This window comes from Eschrichtius robustus, chromosome 6 (assembly GCF_028021215.1).
Source record: "Eschrichtius robustus isolate mEscRob2 chromosome 6, mEscRob2.pri, whole genome shotgun sequence".
Taxonomy (NCBI): Eukaryota; Metazoa; Chordata; class Mammalia; order Artiodactyla; family Eschrichtiidae; genus Eschrichtius; species Eschrichtius robustus.
Genome location: NC_090829.1, coordinates 55,544,690 through 55,570,437, shown reverse-complemented (window position 1 = coordinate 55,570,437; position 25,748 = coordinate 55,544,690). Strand labels below are relative to the sequence as shown.

The following is a 25,748-nucleotide window of genomic DNA, read 5'->3' as shown; positions in this document are numbered from 1 at the left end:
TTCTTTCTTTCTTTCTTTCTTTCTTTCTTTCTTTCTTTCTGTCTTTCTTTCTTTCTTTCTTTCTTTCTTCCTTCCTTCCTTCCTTCCTTCCTTCCTTCCCTTCTTTCTTTTCCTCCTTCCTTCCTTCCTTTTCTTTCTTCCTTCCTTCCTTCCTTTCTTTCTTTTTCTTTCTTTCTTTCTTTCTTCTTTCTTTTTTTTCTTTATCCCTTTTCTTCTGAGCCAGGTGGCTGACAGGGTCTTGGTGCTCTGGCCAGGTATCAGGCCTGAGCCTCTGAGGTAGGAGAGCCGAGTTCAGGCCACTGGTCCACCAGAGACCTCCTGCCCCCACACAATACAAAACGGAGAAAGCTATCTCAGAGATCTCCATCTCAACGCGAAGACCCAGCTCCACTCAAAGACCAGTAAGCTACAGTGCTGGACACCTTATGCCAAACAACTAGCAAGACAGGAACACAACACCATGCATTTGCAGAGAGGCTACCTAAAATCATAATAAATTCACAGACACACCAAGACACACCACAGGAGGTGGTCCTGCCCACCAGAAAGACAAGATTCAGCCTCATCCACCTGTGTTCTGGTGGAAACCTACACAACCCACTGAACCAACCTTACCCACTGGGGGCACACACCAAAAACAATGGGAACTACGAACCTGCAGCCTGCGAACAGGAAACCCGAAACACAGTAAGTTAAGCAAAATGAGAAGACAGAGAAACACAGCAGATGAAGGAGCAAGGTAAAAACCCACCAGACCAAACAAATGAAGAGGAAATAGGCAGTCTACCTGAAAAAGAATTCAGAGTAATGATAGTAAAGATGATCCAAAATCTTGGAAATAGAATGGAGAAAATCCAAAACGTTTAACAAGGATCTAAAAGAACTAAAGAGCAAACAAACAATGATGAACAACACAATAAATGAAATTAAAAATTCTCTTCAAGGAATCAATAGCAGAATAACTGAGGCAGAAGGAAGGATAAGTGACCTGGGAGTTAGAATAGTGGAAATAATTACCACAGAGCGGAATGAAGAAAAAAGAATGAAAAGAATTGAGGACAGTCTCAGAGACCTCTGGGACAACATTAAATGCACCAACATTCGAATTATAGGGGTCCCAGAAGAAGAAGAGAAAAAAAAAGGTAGTGAGAAAATTTTGAAGAGATTATAGTTGAAAACTTCCCTAATATGGGAAAGGAAATAGTCAATCAACTCCAGGAAGAGCAGAGAGTCCCATACAGGATAAATCCAAGGAGAAACACGCCAAGACACATATTAATCAAACTATCAAAAATTAAATACAAAGAAAAAATATTAAAAGCAGTAAGGGAAAAGAAACAAATAACACACAAGGGACTCCCCATAAGGTTAACAGCTGATCTTTCAGCAGAAACTCTGCAAGCCAGGAGGGAGTGGCAGAACATATTTAAAATGATGAAAGAGAAAAACGTACAACGAAGATTACAACCCAGCAAGGATCTCATTCAGATTCGATGGAGAAATTAAAACCTTTACAGACAAGCAAAAGCTATGAGAATTCAGCACCACCAAACCAGCTTCACAACAAATGCTAAAGGAACTTCTCTAGGCAGGAAGCACAAGAGAAGGAAAACAACTACAGCAACAAACAAAAAACAATTAAGAAAATGGTAATAGGAACACACATATCGATAATTACCTTAAATGTAAATGGATTAAATGCTCCCACCAAAAGACATAGACTGGCTGAATGGATACAAAAACAAGACCCGTATATGTGCTGTCTACAAGAGACCCACTTCAGACCTAGGGACACATACAGACTGAAAGTGAGGGGATGCAAAAAGATATTCCATGCAAATGGAAATCAAAAGAAAGCTGGAATAGCAATTCTCATATCAGACAAAATAGACTTTAAAAGAAAGACGATTACAACAGACAAAGCAACACACTATATAATGATCAAGGGAATAATCCAAGAGGAAGATGTAACAATTTTAAATATTTATGCACCCAACATAGGAGCACCTCAATACATAAGGCAAATGCTAACAGCCATAAAAGGGGAAATCGACAGTAACACAATCACAGTAGGGAAATTTAACACCCCATTTTCACCAATGGACAGATCATCCAAAATGAAAATAAATAAGGAAACATAAGCTTTAAATGATACATTAAACAAGATGGAATTAATTGATATTTATAGGACATTCCATCCAAAGACAACACAATACACTTTCTTCTCAAGTGCTCATGGAATATCCTTCAGGACAGATTATATCTTGGGTCACAAATCAAGCCTTGGTAAATTTAAGAAAACTGAAGTCGCATCAAGTATCTTTTCCAACCACAATGATATGAGACTAGATATCAATTACAGGAAAAATCTGAGAAGAATACAAACACCTGAGGCTAAACAATACACTACTAAATAACCAAGAGATCACTGAAGAATTCAAAGAGGAAATCAAAAAATATCTAGAAACAAATGACAATGAAAACACGAGGACCCAAAACCTATGGGATGCAGCAAAAACAGTTTTAATAGGGAAGTTTATAGCAATATAATCCTACCTCAAGAAAGAAGAAACATCTCAAACAACCTAACCTTACACCTACAGCAATTAGAGAAAGCAGAACAAAAAACCCCCAAAGTTAGCAGAAGGAAAGAAATCATAAAGATCAGATCAGAAATAAATGAAAAAGAAACGAAGAAAACAATAGCAGAGATCAATAAAACTAAAAGCTGATTCTTTGAGAAGATAAACAAAATTGATAAACCACTAGCCAGACTCATCAAGAAAAAAAGTGCGAAGACTCAAATCAATAGAATTAGAAATGAAAATGGAGAAGTAACAACTGACACTGCAGAAATACAAAGGATCATGAACGATTACTACAAGCAACTATATGCCAATAAAATGGACACCCTGGAAGAAATGGACAAATTCTTAGAAATGCACAACCTTCCGCGACTGAACCAGGAAGAAACAGAAAATATGAACAGACCAATCACAAGCACTGAAATTGAAACTGTGATTAAAAATCTTCCAACAAACAAAAGCCCAGGACCAGATGGCTTCACAGGCGAAGTCTATCAAACATTTAGAGAAGAGCTAACACCTATCCTTCTCAAACTCTTCCAAAATATTGCAGAGGGAGGAACACTCCCAAACTCATTCTACGAGGCCACCATCACCCTGATACCAAAACCAGACAAAGATGTCACAAAGAAAGAAAACTACAGGCCAATATCACTGATGAACATAGATTCAAAAATCTTCAACAAAATACTAGCAAACAGAATCCAACAGCACATTAAAAGGGTCATACACCATGATCAAGTGGGCTTTATCCCAGGAATGCAAGTATTCTTCAATATACGCAAATCAATCAATGTGATACACCATATTAACAAATTGAAGGAGAAAAACCATATGATCATCTTAATAGATGCAGAGAAAGCTTTCGAGAAAATTCAACACCCATTTATGATAAAATCTCTCCAGAAAGTAGGCATAGAGGGAACTTTCCTCAACATAATAAAGGCCATATATGACAAACCCACAGCCAACATTGTCCTCAATGGTGAAAAATTGAAAGCATTTCCACTAAGATGAGGAACAAGACAAGGTTGCCCACTCTCACCACTATTATTCAACATAGTTTCGGAAGTGTTAGCCACAGCAATCAGAGAAGAAAAAGAAATAAAAGGAATCCAGGGGCTTCCCTGGTGGCGCAGTGGTTAGGAATCCACCTGCCAAGGCAGGGGATACAGGTTCGTGCCCTGGTCTGGGAAGATCCCACATGCCGTGGAGCGGCTAGGCCCGTGAGCCACAACTACTGAGCCTGCGCATCTGCAGCCTGTGCTCCGCAACGGGAGAAGCCGCGACAGTGAGAAGATCCCACATGCCGCGGAGCGGCTAGGCCCGTGACCCACAACTACTAAGCCTGCGCGTCTGCAGCCTGTGCTCCGCAACAAGAGAGGCCGCGACAGTGAGAGGCCCACGCACCGCGATGAAGAGTGGCCCCTGCTCGCCGCAACTGGAGAAAGCCCTTGCACAGAAACGAAGACCCAACACAGCCAAAAACAAATAAATAAATTTATTAAAAAAAAAAAAAGGAATCCAAATTGTAAAAGAAGAAGTAAAGCTGTCACTGTTTGCAGATGACATGATTCTATACATAGAGAATACTAAAGATGCTACCAGAAAACTACTAGAGCTAATCAATGACTTTGGTAAAGTAGCAGGATAGAAAATTAATGCACAGAAATCTCTTGCATTCCTATACACTAATGATGAAAAATCTGAGTGTGAAATTAAGAAAACACTTCCATTTAACATTGCAACAAAAAGAACAAAATATCTAGGAATAAACCTACCTAAGGAGACAAAAGACCTGTATGCAGAAAATTATAAGACACTGATGAAAGAAATCAAAGATGATAGAAATGGATGGGAAGATATACCATGTCCTTGGATTGGAAGAATCAACATTGTGAAAATGACTCTACTACCCAAAGCAATCTACAGATGCAATGCAATCCCTATCAAACTACCATTGGCATTTTTCACAGAACTAGAACAAAAAATTTCACAATTTGTATGGAAACAAAAAAGACCCCAATAGCAAAAGCAATCTTGAGAAAGAAAATCGGAGCTGGAGGAATCAGGCTCCCTGACTTCAGACTATACTACAAAGCTATGGTAATCAAGACAGTATGGTACTGGCACACAAACAGAAATACAGATCAATGGAACAGTATAGAAAGCCCAGAGATAAACCTACAGACATATAGTCATCTTATTTTGATAAAGGAGGCAAGAATATACAATGGAGAAAAGACAGCCTCTTCAATAAGTAGTGCTGGGAAAACTGGAGAGCTACATGTAAAAGAATGAAATTAGAACACTCCCTAACACCATACACAAAAATTAACTCAAAATGCATTAAAGACCTAAATGTTTGGCCAGACACCATCAAAGTCTTAGAGGAAAACATAGGCAGAACACCCTATGACATAAATCACAGCAAGATCCTTTTTCACCCACCTCCTAGAGAAATGGAAATAAAAACAAAAATAAACAAATGAGACCTATTGAAACTTAAAATCTTTTGCACAGCAAAGGAAACCATAAACAAGATGAAAGACAACCCTCAGAATGGGAGAAAATATTTTCAAATGAGGCAACTGACAAAAGATTTATATCCAAAATATACAGGCAGCTCAATATCAAAAAAACAAACAACCCAATCCAAAAATGGGCAGAAAACCTAAATAGACTTTTCTCCAAGGAAGATATACAGATTTCCAACAAACACATGAAAGGATGGTCAACATCACTAATCATTAGAGAAAGGCAAATCAAAACTACAATGAGGCCATTGTAGTTCTGACCTCACACCGGTCAGAATGGCCATCATCAAAAAATCTACAAATAATAAATGCTGGAGAGGGTGTGGAGAAAAGGGAACCCTCTTGCACTGCTGGTGGGAATGTAAATTGATACAGCCACTATGGAGAACTGTATAGAGGTTCCTTAAAATACTGAAAATAGAACTACCATATGACCCAGCAATCCCACTACTGGGCATATACCCTGAGAAAGCCATAATTCAAAAAGAGTCATGTACCACAATGTTCATTGCAGCTCTATTTGCAATAGTCAGGACATGGAAGCAACCTAAGTGTCCATCGACAGATGAATGGATAAAGAAGATGTGGCACATATATACAATGGAATATTACTCAGCCATAAAAAGAACCGAAATTGAGTTATTTGTGGTGAGGTGGATGGAAGTAGAGTCTGTTACACAGAGTGAAGTAAGTCAGAAAGAGAAAAACAAATACCATATGCTAACACATATATATGGAATATAAAAAAGAAAAAAAAAGAAAAAAATTGTTCTGAAGAACCTAGGGGCAGGACAGGAATAAAGATGCAGACATAGAGAATGGACTTGAGGACACGGGGAAGGGGAATTGTAGCTGGGATGAAGTGAGAGAGTTGCATGGACCTATATACACTACCAAATGTAAAATAGATAGGTAGTGGGAAGCAGCCACATAGCACAGGGAAATCAGCTCGGTGCTTTGTGTCCACCTAGAGTGGTGGGATAGGGAAGGTGGAGGGAGGGGGATGCAAGAGGGAGGAGATATGGGGATATATGTATACATATAGCTGATTTGGTTTGTTTTACAGCAGAAACTAATACTCCATTGTAAAGCAATTATACTCCAATAAAGATTTAGAAATAATAATAAAATAAAATTAATGTAAGCTTAAAAAAAAAAACAAAAACAAAAGCTCAAGAGGAACTTGATCCTGCCGACAACCATGCGACTAAGCTAACATGACTCTGCCCCAGCTGAGCCTTCAGATTTGTATTTCAATAAATTTTCAATAAATATATTATTTATTTTCAATAAATATATTCAACATAGACTTGTCAGAATACATCAACATCATCTACAAATTCATAAGAAAAAACAGAAACTTCAATAAAAATTGGTCAAAGATTTCCATAGGCAAATGCTCAAATGGCCAAAGAGGCTTATGAAAGGGTTCTCGGGACCTTTATTTATCAGGGAAATGCAAATTAAAACCACAATAAAATAATAATACCACAATTTCAAAGAAAAAGAAAAAGACACAAAATACCAAGTATTGGTAAACGTGTAAAGTGATCAAAATTCTTACTGGTAAAATTGAAGAAAATGCTACAGCGACTTCGGAAATCTTTTTGGCAGTATCTGCTGAGGTTAGACATACACATACCCTATGATCCAGCAAGGAGTATGCACGTGCACTAAGAGATACATAGGAGATTGATCATAGCAGCATTGTTCATAATAACCTCAGCCTGGGAGCATCCCAACTGTACCTCATGGTAGAATTGATAACCAAACTGCAGTCTGTTCATACGATGGAAGACTGCACAGCAGCGGAAACAAACTGCATCTCCATGCATCAGCGTGGATGAACCTCACACTCATATGTAGGTCAAAGCTATGTTCAAAAGAATGCACATCATCATATCATTCTATCTTATAAAATGTAAAGTCTTCCTTTATAAGGGAAAAATTAATCTTCGGTGTTCAGCAGTGTTTGCCTTTGGGAAGCAGAGTCAGGATGAGATTAGGAAGGGCTCAGGGAAGCTCTGGAATTTGGCTTTTCTTCTGTGTCTCGATCTATACAAGTGTTTGCAAGCTGAGAAAATTCACTGAGCTAGATGCTTAGGAGTTTCAGTTTTCAGCACTTATTATAATTTAAAGTATTTTTTAGATTGTAACTATCATTATTTTTATCTGCATTTCACCTGTCAAGACAACTGGAAAGTCTGAAATATTTCTCTTAGCATAAAAAGCATACAGAAGCAACTCCCTGGTAATATCTCAGGCAGGCACATGCCCAAGATGACGTTAATATTTAAGCCTTAAGCTCATATAAGGCTGCGCTGGTTATCTGAACCAGTAAGACGCCTCAAGGAAGAGGACCACATCCTGAATGCTGTGGGGCCTCTGGTGTCCCAGCCCTGGTAGAGGGCAATCCCACATCTCAGGAGGACTGCACTTCTAGGGAGAAAGGATAAACAGAGAAGGACAAGCAGAGAGACAACTGGAAGACAGATGAAGAAATGTGCATATAAAAATTCTTACTAGCCTTCTGCCTCATTTTTTTTATTGAAGTACAGTTGCTATTCAATATTATGTAAGTTACAGGTGTACAATATAGAGATTCACAATTTTTAAAAGCTATACTCCATTTATAGTTGTTATAAAATATTGACTATGTTCCCTGTGTTGTACAATATATCCTTGTAGCTTATTTGTTACATAATAGGTTATACCTCTTACTCCCCTCCCCCCTCCCCTCTCCCCACTGGTAACCACTAGTTTGTTCTCTACATCTGTGAGTCTGGAAGATGGATGGTGGAAGAAATGTGCATATAAAAATTCAAAAGAAAAAATCATAATGCAATAGAGCATTATTATGATGAGAGACTAGTAAAAATGATAAGAAGTCATTAACGTATTTCAATCAATGTAGTGACGTGAAATGTAGACAGTGAAAGAAAACTTTAAACAGATTTGGATGAAGTACTCAGAGCGGGGAAGAAAACAATGATCACAAAGGAAAGCCGTATGAATAGCAACAAATTGTGAGATAGCAGTAAACAAAAGCAAAGAAAGTATAACTCTGAGGAAAACAAAAGGGACACCATGCTTAGGGTAAGAATTAAGGAACATTATGCAATGAAAATATGAGTTCAAAGAGAAATGGGGAGAAAGAAAAACTAGTTTCAGGAGACAAACACTGACATTATAGAGACAATCAGGTTTGTTGCAGACCCAGCTGTCTCAAATCCTTTTTTGGATGAGGTGTGGAATATCAGTAAGTGAAATACAATCTTTAATATAGTTATGTAGTCAGAAGCCATACAAAAATTCCATGGGGATTAAAACTGAACATATTGTCAGGAATTTGTACCCAATAAATGACTAATCTCTTATCAAATTTCTCCATCACTTTGGGCAAGCAAGGTAAGACACTTCTCAGAGAATGCTTTTGATGTTTAAGTTCTTGTCACACAAAAAAGTCAGTTCCAGAAATGCCAGTTCAGACCACGAAAAATCTATCATGGTTCAGAGTTCCCATGGGAACAAGATCTTTCCCTAGGACTGTTTGGATTTTAGATGGTCTGCTTTAGATTTCTCAGGGAGAGCACAGACCAGGTACCCAGGGCACCCATCCTTTACTATCTATAGGCCAGTCCAGAGTTTGAATTGGTGGTCATTAAAACCAAGACTGGAGACGGATGGGCTGAGGACTAGACTCATGCAATTTATAAAGTGCACTCTTAATTTTGCAAACTTTGAAATTCATCTTACATTACTCAGAAGAAGAAGAAAAAAGGACATTAGATGGGCCCCAATCACTTGTGATTGTAGAAAAGAACCAAAGTGACACTTGAAAATAAGACACTACAAATCTAACAGAAATCATAGTGCTTGCCTCAGTGGCATCATCACCTTGAAATACTATCCCTCCTCCCAAAATGAAGTGATTGACGCTAATGAATTATCAAAGCTAATAAAAAAAAAAAAAAGATCAAATCAGCATTGTCAGTTTTTTAAAGAACAGTGGGAAATGCTGCCAACAACCATTTGACATTTAGTGAGACAATCAGGAGGTGGCAACAAGCCACAGAGTTCGAAATTACGTTTCCTGCTGGGTCTGGCTTGCACTAAATAAATGTGTACGTAGCCAGGTGAAATGAACATGACTTTTACTTTATTTGGTCATTTGTCGTTTTTATAATCATGCTAAATAATTACATCTAAAATTCTGGCAAAGAAAAATAGCAGATATTAAATAAAAAGCATCAGAATTATATAGTTGTTAATTATTTTGAAATGCTACTTTTGCATTAAAAAGTGGATAAAGTGCGAAACAATAAACTTAGTAAGGTGATTAGTGCTCACTCCTTAGTCAGCTTCCAGGTTCAGGGGTGTGGTGATACTTATTCTTGACACCTTCCCTTGCCCCCATAAACTCGTACCATTGCCTTGTATGTGCGTTTTTTGGACATACTTTTATTTGTCACAAATACATCTGAAGCATGTCAGTTATCTTATCAGTCACTATTTACACTATATCTCCATGCACCATGTATAAATATTCATTCTCTTACTATTATGTGTTTGGCATTGACCAGATATTAAGGTCACTCAGTCAAAATGAGCTTTCAAGAACCAACCAATAAATCAACTCAAACAAATTATTCACTGGTAAATTATCCTTCTTTCTGGTGGTTGTGAGAATGATAGAGAATGGTCTGCTGCTACCATAAACTAGTGTAATAAATAAACAAGATGGCTGGTTGTCAAGGAGTAAAAATTACACTGTTGAAAATGCAATTGGGTTTCAGAGACCTTCATACTTAAACTCTCTGCAGTAAGGAGAAACAGTATTTTGTAGTTCAGCCTTGAAGGTCTTTTTTTTTTTAACTGTAATTGAGAATTTAAGACTAATCACCATTAACTGTCATAGCGAAAAAAGAAAATATATCAACAGTTAAAGCTTGTATTAAGCAGTAAAATTATATGTTTCATTTAACATGCTACAGGAACACTGTTCAGCTAATGAAGTCATCTAGCATTGCAGCTAAAACTGAAACCGAAATATTTATTGAGTTGTTGATACGTGGTGTCCATTATTTACACATTAGCACATTAAAATATTCTATTTTAAAAATAAGGTTACAACCAAAGTAGTCAAAATAGAACAGGTAAAACAAATCACCTACAATTTAGCAAATATTTGAATAACCTTTTACTATAGTACAGATGATTCAAATAATTTTGAATCATGATAACTAAAATACAAAAATGTATAGCTTAAAGGCGACAACTCATATCCCCTTGATCAAATACTTATATGCAGGTCGTGGTAAAATAATATTTTTTGCCCACTTTGGGGGTTACTTTTTTTTTTGCTTTGTCTTTTTAGTATGGGTACATCTCAAGTCTGGCCACATCTTTCAGAGTGAAAGTGACAGGGAGACCCAAGTAGTTTCACATCACAAGAGACAAAACTCAAAAATAACCAACAACCAAAGAAGAAGTGGTCCAATATAACAGCAAGAAGCCAAAATGCTCCTGGATCGTCTGACTGAGAACCTGGGATTTTTGGGAGAGGTTCATCTAGACTTTGTCATGTCTGGCCTGCAGTGGAAATCATTGTAGAACAACTGCAGCTTGTTTTTTCCCCCTGTAATTACATGCTTTGAGATATAACTGCTAAAGAAAGGATTATTAATCTCATCTATTTTCAGACCATTTTCTTTACCTTTTTGCCTTAACTGAAACTTGGCTCTCCCCTATTGACATTTCTCCCACTGCAACCCTCTCAGGCGGTAGCTCTTTTTTCTCCCACACCCTTTGTACCACTAGCCATAGAAGAAAAGTAAGAGGTGTCTCTAAGTCACTGCTCATTCTCTGAAGATTTTAGCTCCTGGCTCAGTCACTCTCTCTTAAAAGAATTATTCCTATCTTAGTTCTTGACAATATCAATATCCATGTAGACATAGTCTGGCCTCTCTTCTCCATAGCCTCTTTTCCTCTATTGATCAGCTACCATACTTCCATGGTCATACCTCAGCTGTACACTGTCATTACCAATATCTGCACTCTTTACATGGTCAAATTTTCAATAATCCCATTTGCTGGTCTTTTCAGCTTATTTTTTCTTAATTCTTTGATTTTGCCAATAAATAAAGTCTATCCATCCTCCTTTATTTATGCTCACCCTCTTTCCCTTTGTATCCTCACATTATTCTATACCCAGTTTAGATACATCAGTCCATCACTATGAATGCTCCTTTGCAGACACTCTCATTTTTCCTTACCTTATCTAGTTCATTACCCTCTCCCAGCAAAACCCTAGCTTGGATTAAATCCAACTCTGCCTGCTTTATGCCTGAATCCCCAGCTGAAGGCTGGAAAAAGATACACAATTATGTTGAATTATCTCATGTAAAATATATTTCTTTTGAGTGCTTAATGCTGCCCAAAAGACTAATCCCATTTTCATAGTTCATTCACTCTACCACCTTCCCAAACAACTATTTTATTGTTTTTTACAATCTAAGGGGACTTGCCAAGAGCTCCCAGTACCACATCTACTCATGTGCCATATGTTCTGCCTTCCTTCACATTTTTATGGGTGGATGACCGCATTCATAACTAAGGCAACGTCCTCCACCTTATGCTGCTTCTAGTCAAAGAAATCATTCCAGCAATTCTCCTTTCACTCTTCTAAATCAAATCTTCACTCTCCATCAGATCATTCTCATCAAAATAAAAACATGCTAACCATTCTCAACTCCATGCTTTCCATCTACCATCACCTGTCCCCAATTTATCACTTCCCATTCTCTTTTGAACCCCTCTAATCAGACTATTTCATATACCATTCTACTAAAATTGTTTTTGTTGAGCTCACTAATGATCTCCAAATTGCTAAATCCAGCAGTCAATCCTCAGTCCTAATTTTTCTTAACCGGTGGCGGTATTTGACAGAGTGAATCACTCCTTCCTCTTTGAAAGCGTTTATTCACTTGGCTTCAGGATATCACATTCACCGGGTTTGTCTCTTACTCTTTGTCTGCTCCTTCTTAGTCTCCTCCTCTGATTCCCCTTCGTTTCCCAATTTCTAAATGCAGGAGTGCCCAGAAATCTTAAACCTTTTCTGTCCTCTATCTGCACTCAACCCCTCAGAAATCTCATTTGGGACAGCTCTCAAATTTATATTCCCACACCAAATCTCTCCTCTGTACTCTGGATACAACCACAGTCAGTTCTGCTCTTTAACACTTATTTTGAAAATGCAAATTTACTCCAAAGTGATTGATATTAGGGAACAGTTTGAGCATAAAGCTAACTTAAAAATTGCTTTGACTTATGCAAATTTTGTTCTACCATGCATGTATGTTTCTCAGGAGAAGAGATTTTAATTTTGTTTTATTTGTTTATTTAGTGGCTGGGTTTTATGTTTTTGTTTTTTTGGTCATATAAGTGTACCAGGCATACAGTAGGTGCTCAATGTTTGTTAAATGAATTAATAAATGGGTTCAAGAGATCGTGTAAAGTTTATGGGGGTTATATGCAAAGCTTTTTATACAAGTGTAATTTTCTGAGGAGAGAGACCATACTTTTCTTCGTATTTTCAAAGGGATTCGTAACTACCCACAAAGGAACAGAGTAATAATATAATTCTAACAATGACCCTTTAGGACTTTTTTCTGACCTTCAGAAGTAGCCTACATTACTTAAAATGCTCATATAGGAATGATAATTACTTATGGATTCCAAAAATAAACCCAATTATTTAAAAAGAAAATAGAATTTGGAATTTAAAATGACAGTATTGTTATTGCTTTTGGTTTTGCTGGCTTTGTTTAATTTTAAAAATATCTCTTCTTCCTTCCTAGGATATGTGTAAAAACTTGCATAAGAATATAATGTTTTACAGCTGACTTAATTAGCAAAGGATAACAAGAAGTTTGTTGTGCCTCCCTGTTATTTACTTTTACAATACTAAGTGTTTATTCTTTTGTAATATCAGTCACTAAAATTTATTTCCCTGGTATACTTCAAGTCCAAGAGCAGAGTCAGTGTCTGTAAGACTTGCCATTGGGCACATAACACAGCACCTTGCAAGTTACAGGTGCTTAATAAATGCTTGGTGAATATCTAAACAAAACAAAACAAAAATCTCTTCATATCTTTATTACAATGGTATTAAACATTTATGTAGATTTGGACTCAGAAAAGCAACTTGTAAATCATTTATAATTCTATTGTACAATGTTTCTATTTCACAGTATACTACTTGAGGCTCCTTTCTATGCATGAGAATTATTCTTTATAGATGGACAAATCTTTATGTAATACAAATAATAGTCTCCTCTTTTTGTTCTTTGAAAGTTTTAAGTATAATATGCAGTAGCAACTGAATTTTTAAAGTGAAAAAATGAGAACTAAAGAAAAGCAAAACAGTCTACAGAAAAAATAAAATAGTTGCTTAAAAGAAATCCTTGCAAAAAATATATTATTCACAGAAGTCTTTAACCCTTTATTTATGCCTATATTGTTCTTATTTTGTAAAATACCATATACTTGGTTACTCAGTTTCTAAGAAATATTCTAGAAACAGAAAATTGTAAGTGGAGAACAGAGTAACTGCTACAGATAGTGACACTCATGACAATAAAAAGAAGAAGCTTGACAAAAGTAGAAAAAATAGAGACTAGCTTAAATATACCAAAAGCAGAGCAATATGAAGCCATTTAGTATGGGCGCAAAATAGACCTAAACAGCTCAATTGCACCCAAGGTCATGGTTTTACACAGCCACTATAATAAAAGTAATAAGAATCACTGAGGGAGAAAAATATTGTTTTGTAGTAGTCTCTGGATTAAGAATCAATCCAGGTAGTCAAAATTTAAAAATAAAAGTAATAAAGTTTCAGGTACTAGAAATATTTGGCTCTTTAGAGTGATCCATTTTCCAAGAATTACTGCTTAAGTTCTATAGTGAAAATATTGGCTTTTATATTGAGAAATACATGTCTACAAATGATCTGATAGTAAGATGTGTGGCTCAAAGAGGAGAAGGAGGGTGCATTTTGTTAATTACAATACTGCCCTTTGTGTTTGGTGAATGGTGACAAACTAGAAGTTTAGGTGAAAGATTTGTATATAGATAAAGGGAAAATAAAGATAATTATTAGGTGGTTTTACAATTCTGTAGAGAGAGAGGTATTCAAACAGGAAAGAACTTAAATAGAAACTGTGGAAATAATTTCCTGGTTTCCTCCTTGTCATCCTTAACCTAGGATGAGCCAACACTTCAGTCAAATGGACCCAGCCCATACTTCATGGAAACCAATCCCAAAGGACAAACTTCTGGGCCAGTCTCGTTTCAAATAACTGAATATTAGGTATACCTCATTCTTGTTGACATGGTAGCCCACATTCTTCTAAGCCCTTCTCATGATTGTCCTCTATAGGAAGGGAAGTGCTACATTGCCATAGCTAGTAAGATAGTGGATGACTTTATCTATCCCTTGTTCACAATTAGTTGAACAATTATTCATTTGCTAAAATTACTATAATTCAAAGAAAAATTACCTTTAAGGCTGTTTTGAACTTCTAAAGCTATATCGAGAGCATTAAAGGGCAGAACTGGTTCGTTGGCAATTTGTAAAATCACTTCTCCTGAGAGCTGAAAGAAAAAGAAAAAAACACTAGCATTTAATATTAAGGGTTTTTGTTTGTTTTCCATGATTTCATACACTTTTATACACTTATCTAGAGTAAAAAAACACAGAGGGAAAATTTATTTTTATAAAATCTCTTTTTCTTTTAAAACTTTTTTAAATTTTGTTTTCCTGTAAAGAAAAAAAAATCCTCAGTATATTTTTCATGTCTCAGAATAGTATAAGGAAATATAATATTTTCTTCCTTTTGGGCTGAAATATTAAGAAATAGCTTCCCTAGTTGAAGGAGTTGTAATATGTAAACTTTAAAACAATTCCTTATAAAACAGTTCAGAATGTCACATGATAAAACAATCGAGAACAACTGCAAATCAATAGCTGATTATTGGACCAAGTAAAATTCCAGACAAAATTAATGATCAATTTATTTCATGTAAGATATAATTTAATTTAAAAAATCCTTTAAAATCCACATACTATTTTCCTTCATGCTTTGCTATATTTGTAATCAGCTTTCCAAAATTTAATACCATTTATATATCTTGGAGATCAATGTTTAAATTAAATTCAAAAAATATAAAAATTTAAATGGCAGCCCCCAAACTCACACCTGGAATTTTCACACGTGCATATGTCTCCACCACTGCACTCCAAAACTGTGTCTGAAAACCAGCATATGCACTATAGCTGAACTAGCATCTGCTTAATAGACTGAACAAGTCATGTGCATTTTTATACATCTCAAAGGAACTTAGGGCTGGCGGCAAATGACATTGTTACTCCCCGCATCCCCAAGTGATATTTAATATTTACCTGGGCTTAACAAATGTCCCTACATCTCTTATAACACTGAAGCTGGCATGCAGGGAAATCTGGCTGTGTTGATGTTATTAACGCACTATGAAATGTTGTTAGTGAATGAAAACATTGTCTCGTGAAACTACACAGGGGAAATTAGCACACTAACTTGAGATGGTAAAGAACACAAAAAAGAAATAACTTACAAGGAAAATGGGATGTTAAATATTCAAATCTACATATTTAACAAGGGTCAAATTCCATTTAATATTTAAAAGTTATATTTCCCAGTTGTTTGCACAATTTATATCATGATGAAAGTACAGTTCAATTTGGTTCTTCTTCTACATGCTTGAGGAAATGCATTTCTTAGGAGTAGGAAAAGGAAACTCCTCTGAGATCCTTTTTATTTCTTTGAGGTATTTTTCTCCCAAATGCAACAACCACTTCTCCCCAAATGTCTAAGGTACTTTTGCAGCGTTTTATCCCCATCATATGATCACAAAAATCCTGCAAAACAATCTACTTTGATTATGCTGTACTTTAGGAAAAAAGCATTGTATACAATATGTTGATATGAATCCTGTTTCTATCCCACTCCACCCCAAGCGAATCATGCAAAGAACAGCAATATTTGGAAATAAATTATTTGTAAAAGGAAGGTTTAAAGAAGATTAAAAGGCATTATGGTTTCTTTTTCCAATTTGCCCTGGAGAATAGAAACTATAAAACAGACATGTTTCGTTTACACTTTTGGAATCTGGAAACCACACATTACAAAAGATTAAAATGAAAGAATGGGGAGGGAGGAGAAAGGCAACTTCTCTGTGTGTTGCTGAAGAAAGTTGTTTTGTTTTGGTTTTCTGAGTCATTTGGCAGCTAGAAAAACTGGAATATAAGCCAGCCACCTTGCTATGTCTCAAAAAGAAGCTGGCAACAAATACTGGGACTTCTAAGGCACCTGGCCCACAATAGAATGTTTCAAGTAAATCAGCTTTATTTGCAGCTTCATAAGCAAGAGGGAGATTTGTATATGCCTTGCCATGCAGTGAGAAGAGATGAGCCATACTGCATACTCTTCTTGCCCATTCTGGAATTCACTCTTATTCAGGCATGCCAAAGTAACTTTCCCTTATATTTATATAAGGCCCCATTCTTTTCAAAATGCTTTATACTCATTTCATTATCTCATTTAATTATCTTGCCAAGCCTACAGGCAGATAGTGGTGGAATTAATCCTGTATTGAAGACATTGAGTATAAACCTTACTGGGTTGTGGTCCAAGATGGCAACATAGGAAGTTCCTAAATTCACCTCCTCCCATAGATACATTGAATCTACAGCTGTACATGAAACAATTCCCTATGAAAAAAAAGCCAGAAACCAGCTGAGTGACTCCTACACGTTGGAGGAACAACAAAAAACCCACACTGAAATGAATAAGAGAGGCTGAGACACACTCTTGCCATAAAACCCACCCCATCACAGTGACATACAATAGGGAAGGAACTCCCAACTCCCAATTTCTCCTTTAGGAGAGAAGGGTTTAGACCCAACATCTAGTACCCCAACTTTTAAGACTTCCACCCAAGGGACAAATCCCCAAAACATCTAGCCCTGAAAGCCAACAGGGCTGTGTCCACAAGATATACAACACTACAGCCAACAAAGAAACAGTTCCTAATGGACTCAAGAGGACTCACTTTGGTTCTCTACTTATAGCTCAGTACAGAGGAAAATGCCCATCTCCCAGCCTTTCCCTGAAAGATAAAAGATAAACTTGAATCAAAAACAAAAAGTGGAGGAATGTGCTCTTCAACCAAGATGGTGGAGTAGAAGGACGTGCTCTCACTCCCTCTTGCGAGAACACCAGAATCACGACTAGCTGCTGGACAATCATCAAGAGGAAGACACTGGAACTCACCAAAACAGAAACCCCACATCCAAAGACAAAGGAGAAGCCACAATGAGAAGGTAGGAGGGGCGCAATCACAGTAAAATCAAATCGCATAACTGCTGGGTGGTTGACTCACAGACTGGAGAACACTTATACCACAGAAGTCCACCCACTGGAGTGAAGGTTCTGAGCCCCACGTCAGGTTTCCCAACCTGGGGGTCCGGCAATGGGAGGAGGAATTCCTAGAGAATCAGACTCTGAAGCCTAGTGGGAATTGATTACAGGACTTCGACAGGACTGGGGGAAACAGAGACTCCACTCTCGGAGGGACACACAAAGTAGTGTGCACATCAGGACCCAGGGGAAGGAGCAGTGACCCCAGGGGAGACTGAACCAGACCTACCTGCTAGTGTTGGAGGGTCTACTGCAGAGGCGGGGGGAGGCACTATGGCTCACCGAGGGGACAAGGACACTGGCAGTAGAAGTTCTGGGAAGTACTCCTTGGCATGAGCCCTCCCAGAGTCTGTCATTAGCCCCACCAAAGAGCCCAGGTAGGCTCCAGAGTTGGATTGCCTCAGGCAAAACAACCAACAGGGAGGGAAACCAGCCCCACCCATCAACAGTCAAGTGGATTAAAGTTTTACTGAGCTCTGCTCACCAGGGCAACAGTCAGCTCTACCCACCACCAGTCCCTCCCATCAGGAAACTTGCATAAGCCTCTTAGATAGCCTCATACACCAGAAGGCAGACAGCAGAAGCAAGAAGAACTACAATCCTGCAGCCTGTGGAAAAAAACCACATTCACAGAAAGAAAGACAAAATGAAAAGTCAGAGAACTATGTACCAGATGAAGGAATAAGATGAAACCCCAGAAAAACAACTAAATGAAGTGGAGAAAGGCAACCTTCCAGAAAAAGATTTCAGAATAATGATAATGAAGATGTTCCAGGACCTCGAAAAAGAATGGATGCAAAGATCGAGAAGATGCAAGAAATGTTTAAAAAAGACCTAGAAGAATTAAAGAACAAACAAACAGAGATGAACAATACAATAACTGAAATGAAAACTACACTAGAAGGAATAAATAGCAGAATACCTGAGGCAGAAGAACGGATAAGTGACCTGGAAGACAGAATGGTGGAATTCACTGCTACAGAACAGAGAAAATAAAAAAGAATGAAAAGAAATGAAGACAGCCCAAGAGACCTCTGAGACAACATTAAACGCAACAACATTCGCATTATAGGGGTCCCAGAAGGAGAAGAGAGAGAGAAAGGACCAGAGAAAATATTTGAAGAGATTATACTCGAAAACTTCCCTAACATTGGAAAGGAAACAGCCACCCAAATCCAGGAAGTGCAGCGAGTCCCATACAAGATAAACCCAAGGAGAAACACACTGAGACACATAGTAATCAAAATGGCAAAAAATAAAGACGAAAAATAACATACAAGGGAACTCCCATTAGGTTAACAGCGGATTTCTCAGCAGAAACTCTACAAGCCAGAAGGGAGTGGCATGATATACTTAAAGTGATGAAAGGGAAGAACTTACAACCAAGATTACTCTACCCGGCAAGGCTCTCATTCAGATTTGATGGAGAAATCAAAAGCTTTACACACAAGCAAAAGCTAAGAGAATTCAGCACCACCAAATCAGCTCTACAACAAATGCTAAAGGAACTTCTCTAAGTGGGAAACACAAGAGAAGAACAGGATCTACAAAAACAAACCCAAAACAATTAAGAAAATGGTCATGGGAACATACATATCGATAATTACCTTAAACGTGAATGGATTAAATGCTCCAACCAAAAGACACAGGCTTGCTGAATGGATACAAAAACAAGACCCTTATATATGCTGTCTACAAGAGACCCACTTCAGACCTAGGGACACATACAGACTGAAAGTGAGAGGATGGAAAAAGATATTCCAGGCAAATGGCAATCAAAAGAAAGCTGGAGTAGCTATACTCATATCAGATAAAGTAGACTTTAAAATAAAGAATGTTACAAGAGACAAGGAAGGACACTACATAATGATGAAGGGATCAATCCAAGAAGAAGATATAACAATTATAAATATATATGCACCCAACATAGGAGCACCTCAATACATAAGGCAACTGCTAACCGCTCTAAAAGAGGAAATCGACCTTAACAAAATAATAGTGGGGGACTTTAACACCTCACTTACACCAATGGACAGATCATCCAAAATGAAAATAAATAAGGAAACAGAAGCTTTAAATGACACAACAGACCAGATAGATTTAATTGATATTTATAGGACATTCCATCCAAAAACAGCACGTTACACTTTCTTCTCAAGTGTGCATGGAACATTCTCTAGGATAGATCACATCTTGGGTCACAAATCAAGCCTCAGTAACTTTAAGAAAATTGAAATCATATCAAGCACCTTTTCTGACCACAACGCTATGAGATTAGAAATGAATTACAGGGGAAAAAAATGTAAAAAACACGAACACATGGAGGCTAAACAATACGTTACTAAACAACCAAGAGATCACTGAAGAAATCAAAGAGGATATAAAAAAATACCTAAGGACAAATGACAATGAAAACATGATGATCCAAAACCTATGGGATGCAGCAAAAGCAGTTCTAAGAGGGAAGTTTACAGCTATACAAGCCTACCTCAAGAAACAAGAAAAATCTCAAGTAAACAATCAAAACTTACACCTAAAGGAACTAGAGAAAGAAGAACAAACAAAACCCAAAGTTAGCAGAAGGAAAGAAATCATAAAGATCAGAGCAGAAATAAATGAAATAGAAGCAAAGAAAACAATAGCAAAGATCAATAAAACTAAAAGCTGGTTCTTTGAGAAGATAAACAAAATTGATAAACCATTAGCCAGACTCACCAAGAAAAAGAGGGAGAGGACTCAAATCAATAAAATTAGAAATGAAAAAGGAGAAGTTACAACAGACACCGCAGAAATACGAAGCATCCTAAGAGACTACTACAAGAAACTCTATGCCAATAAAATGGACAACCTGGAAGAAATGGACAAATTTTTAGAAAGGTATAAACTTCCAAGACTGAACCAGGAAGAAACAGAAATTATGAACAGATCAATCACAAGTAATGAAATTGAAACTGTGATTAAAAATCTTCCAACAAACAAAAGCCCAGGACCAGATGGCTTCACAGGTGAATTCTATCAAACATTTAGAGAACAGCTAACAGCCATCCTTCTCAAACTCTTCCAAAAAATTGCAGAGGAAGGAACACTCCCAATCTCATTGTATGAGGCTACCATCACCCTGATACCAAAACCAGAAAAGGATACTACAAAAAAGAAAATTACAGACCAATATCACTGATGAAAATAGATGCAAAAATCCTCAACAAAATATTAGTAAACAGAATCCAACAACACTTTAAAAGGATCATACACCATGATCAAGTTGGATTTATCCTAGGAATTCAAGGATTCTTCAATATACACAAATCAATCAATGTGATACACCATATTAACAAATTGAAGAAGAAAAACTATATGATCATCTCAATAGATGCAGGAAAAGCTTTTGACAAAATTCAACACCCATTTATGATAAAAACTCTCCAGAAAGTGGGCATAGAGGGAACGTACCTCAACATAATAAAGGCCTTATATGACACACCTACAACAAACATCATTCTCAATGGTGAAAACCTGAAAGCTTTTACTCTAAGATCAGGAACAAGACAAGGATGTCCACTCTCACCACTATTATTCAACATACTTTTGGAAGTCCTGGCCACAAGAATCAGAGAAGAAAAAGAAATAAAAGAAATACAAATTGGAAAAGAAGAAGTAAAACTGTCACTGTTTGCAGATGACATGATACTATACACAGAGAATCCTAAAAATGCCACCAGAAAACTACTAGAGCTAATCAATGAATTTGGTAAAGTTGCAGGATACAAAATTAATGCACAGAAATCTCTTGCATTCCTATACACTAATGATGAAAAATCTGAAAGAGAAATTATGGAAAACACTCTCATTTACCATTGCAACAAAAAGAATAAAATACCTAGGAATAAACCTACTTAGGGAGACAAAAGACCTGTATGCAGAAAACTATAAGACACTGCTGAAAGAAATTAAAGATGATACCAACAGATGGAGAGATATATCATGTTCTTGGATTGGAAGAATCAACATTGTGAAAATGACTATACGACCCAAAGCAATCTACAGATTCAATGCAATCCTTATCAAGTTACCAATGGCATTTTTTACGGAACTAGAACAAATCATCTTAAAATTTGTATGGAGACACAAAAGACCCCGAATAGCCAAAGCAGTCTTGAGGGAAAAAAACGGAGCTGGAGGAATCAGACTCCCTGACTTCAGACTATACTACAAAGCTACAGTAATCAAGACAATATGGTACTGGCACAAAATCAGAAACACAGATCAATGGAAGAAGATAGAAAGCCCAGAAATAAACCCACACACCTATGGTCAACTAATCTATGACAAAGGAGGCAAAGATATACAATGGAGAAAAGACAGTCTCTTCAATAAGTGGTGCTGGGAAAACTGGACAGCTACATGTAAAAGAATGAACTTAGAACACTCTGTAACACCATACACAAAAATAAACTCAAAATGGATTCAAGACCTAAATATTAGACTGGACACTATGAAACTCTTAGAGGAAATCATAGGAAGAACGCTCTTTGACATAAATCACAGCAAGATCTTTTTTGATCCACCTCCTAGAGTAATGGAAATAAAAACAAAAATAAACAAATGGGACCTAATGAAACATCAAAGCTTTTGCACAGCAAAGGAAACCATGAACAAGACGAAAAGACAACCCTCAGAATGGGAGAAAATATTTGCAAACAAATCAATGGACAAAGGATTAATCTCCAAAATATATAAACAGCCCATGAAGCTCAATATTAAAGAAAAAAACAACTCAATCCAAAAATGGGCAGAAGACCTAAATAGACATTTCTCCTAAGAAGACATACAGATGGCTAAGAAGCACATGAAAATCTGCTCAACATCACTACTTATTAGAGAAATGCAAATCAAAACTACAATGAGGTATCACCTCACACCAGTTAGAATGGGCATCATCAGAAAATCTAGAAACAACAAATGCTGGAGTGGGTGTGGAGAAAAGGGAACTCTCTTGCACTGTTGGTGGGAATGTAAATTGTTACAGCCACTATGGAGAACAGTATGGAGGTTCCTTAGAAAACTAAAAATAGAATTACCATATGATCCAGCCATCCCACTACTGGGCATATACCCAGAGAAAACCGTAATTCCAAAAGACACATGCACCCGAATGTTCATTGCAGCACTATTTAAAATAGCCAGGTCATGGAAGCAACCTAAATGCCCATCGACGGATGAATGGATAAAGAATTTGTGGTACATATATACAATGGAATATTACTCAGCCATTAAAAGGAACGAAATTGAATCATTTGTTGAGACGTGGATGGACCTAGAGACTGTCATACAGAGTGAAGTAAGTCAGAAAGAGAAAAACAAATATCGTATATTAACGCATGTATGTGGAACCTAGAAAAATGGTACAGATGAGCCGGTGTGCAGGGCAGAAGTTGAGACACAGATGTAGAGAACGGACATATGGACACCAAGGGGGGAAAACCACGGAGGGGTGGGGATGGTGGTGTGCTGAATTGGGCGATTGGGATTGACATGTATACACTGATGTGTATAAAATTGATGACTAATAAGTACCTGCAGTATAAAAAAACAAAGAAACAAACAAAAGAACTAATACTAAACTTTCTTTGGGTTATTTATTTGTATGGAAATATGTTAATATAAATGTTTCAGACATTACATGAAATTTCTATAATCTTATATGTTCTGGTATTATAAGTCATAATTCTAGTTATTACTTTAAAATGTATGTCTCAGAAATAACTAATTTCTTTGTCAATTGCATTATTATGAACTTTCATCAAATCTTTAACCATGGTCATTTTTAAGTCTTTTGTCATTTACAGACAGTTCTGGGTATACTCTGATGCTTTTGCAAAAATGTTCCTATAAAAGGGTTTCATCTTTAAGGAATTCATGGAAAAGACTCTGACAAGTACAGGTTTCTGGTAATAAGCATTTTCAGAACTCAAATGGAAAACTGATGAATTCATAAAAGTGGTAACAAAAGATCAAGATGAAAAAAAAAATTAATTACATGGGACTGAGTGAACTGATGAGGATGATTTTAATTTTTGTGACTTTCTGTTTGAATAATAAAAAAAAAATCCCACAAGTTCTCAGAGGCAAAAAATATAGAAATCAATTTTCAATGCAAAGTAAAGGACCTGTTACAGTGGAAGATTACTGGACTGAATGTCAATATTATGACATAGTATTAGTGTCTTTTGTGTTTGGTAACTGCAATCATTGTTGCTTTTGTTGTGGTCATCCATTTATAATGCTTGGTGTCAGTTTATTTATCTTTTGTAAAAATAAAATATAGTGTGTATGTGTGAAAAAAAATGTGGAGGAATGTGAGAGTAAAAATATAGAACATTGGTATGTTTGAACCTAAGTTATTATCAACTTAAAATGGACTGTTATAAATATAAGATGTTTTATATGAACATAATGCTAACCACAAAGTAACAACATATAATGGGCACACAAAAGATAAAAAGAAAAGAATCTGAGCACACCACTACAGAAAATCAATTCTCAAGGGAAGAGAGCAAAAGAATAAGAAAGGGACAAAAGAATTACAAAAGAGCCAGAAAACAATGAACAGAATGTCAAGAGTAAATCCATACTTATCAATAATTACTTTAAATGTAATTTGACTAAATTCTGCAAAGAAAAGACATAAAGTGGCTGAATGGATAAAAACACAAGAGATGGTTCAACATGTGCAAATCAATCAATGTGATATACCACATCAACAAAAGAAAAGACAAAAACCACATGATCATCTCAATAGATGCAGAAAAGCGTTTGATAAAATTCAACATCCATTCATGATACAACCCCTTATGAAAGTGGGTATAGAGGGAATGTATCTCAAAATAATAAAAGCTATTTATTGCAAACCCAGAGCCAATATAACACTCAATGGTGAAAAGCTGAAAGCCTTCCTGCTAAAATATGGAACAAGACAAGGATGCACACCCTCATGACTTCTCTTCAAAGTAGAATTGGAAGTCTTAGCCACAGCAATCAGACAACAAAAGAAATAAAAGTTATTCAAATTGGTAGGGAAGAGGTAAAATTGTCATGATATGCAGATGACATGATACTATATGTAGAAAACCCTAAAGACTCCACACAAAAACTGCTAGAACTGATAAACGAATTCAGCAAGGTAGCAGGGTACAAGATTAACATACAGAAATTGGTTGCATTTCTTTACACTAACAATCAAATATTAGAATGGGAATGTAAATAAATAATCCCTTTTAAAATCACATCAAAAAAAAAGTATTTAGGAATAAACCTCACTAAGGATGTAAAAGAATTATATGTTGAGAACTACAAAACATTAATAAAGGAAGTTGAAGATGACTCAAAGAAATGGAAAGATACCCCATGCTCTTGGATTGGAAGAATTTATATTGTTAAAATGGCCATATTACCCAAAGCAATCTAAAGATTTAATGCAATACCTGTTAAAATACCCACAACATTTTTCACAGAACTAGAACAAATGATCCTAAAATTTATATGGAACCACAAAAGGCCCAGAATTGCCAAATCTTGAGGAAAAAGAACAAAGCTGGAGGCATAACCCTCCCTGACTTCAGACAATACTACAAAGTTAGAGTAATCAAAACAGCATGGTATTGGCACAAAAACAGATATATGGATCAATGGAACAGAATACAGAGCCCAGAAATAAACCCACACACCTATAGACAATTAATTTTTGCCAAGGAGCCAAGAATATACAATAGGGAAAAGACAGTCTCTTCAGCAAGTGGTGTTGGCAAAGTTGGAGAGCCCCATGTAAATCAATGAAGCAGGAACACACCCTCATGCCATACACAAAAGTAAACTCAAAATGGCTTAAAGACAAATATAAGACAAGGCACCATGAAACTCCTAGAAGAGAATATAGGCAAAATATTCTCTGACATAAATTGTACCAATGTTTTCTTAGGTCAGTCTCCCAAGGCAGTAGAAATAAAAGCAAAAATAAACAAATGGGACCTAATCAAACTTATAAGCTTTTGCACAGCAAAGGAAACCATAAATGAAACAAAAAGACAACCTACAGATTGGGAGAAAATATT

The 25,748-nt window shown here is 36.6% G+C and overlaps 1 protein-coding gene across 15 annotated transcripts in view; it reads right to left on the bottom strand.

Annotated features, from left to right (window-relative positions):
• Positions 1 to 25,748, bottom strand: part of NAALADL2 (N-acetylated alpha-linked acidic dipeptidase like 2) — a 1,511,782-nt gene that overhangs the window by 85,594 nt on the left and 1,400,440 nt on the right. For all 15 annotated transcript variants that reach the window (XM_068547430.1, XM_068547429.1, XM_068547431.1 and 12 more), the window contains one exon: positions 14,683 to 14,776. In XM_068547430.1, the coding sequence (XP_068403531.1) occupies positions 14,683 to 14,776 (94 nt within the window). The remainder of the gene's footprint in view (positions 1 to 14,682; positions 14,777 to 25,748) is intronic.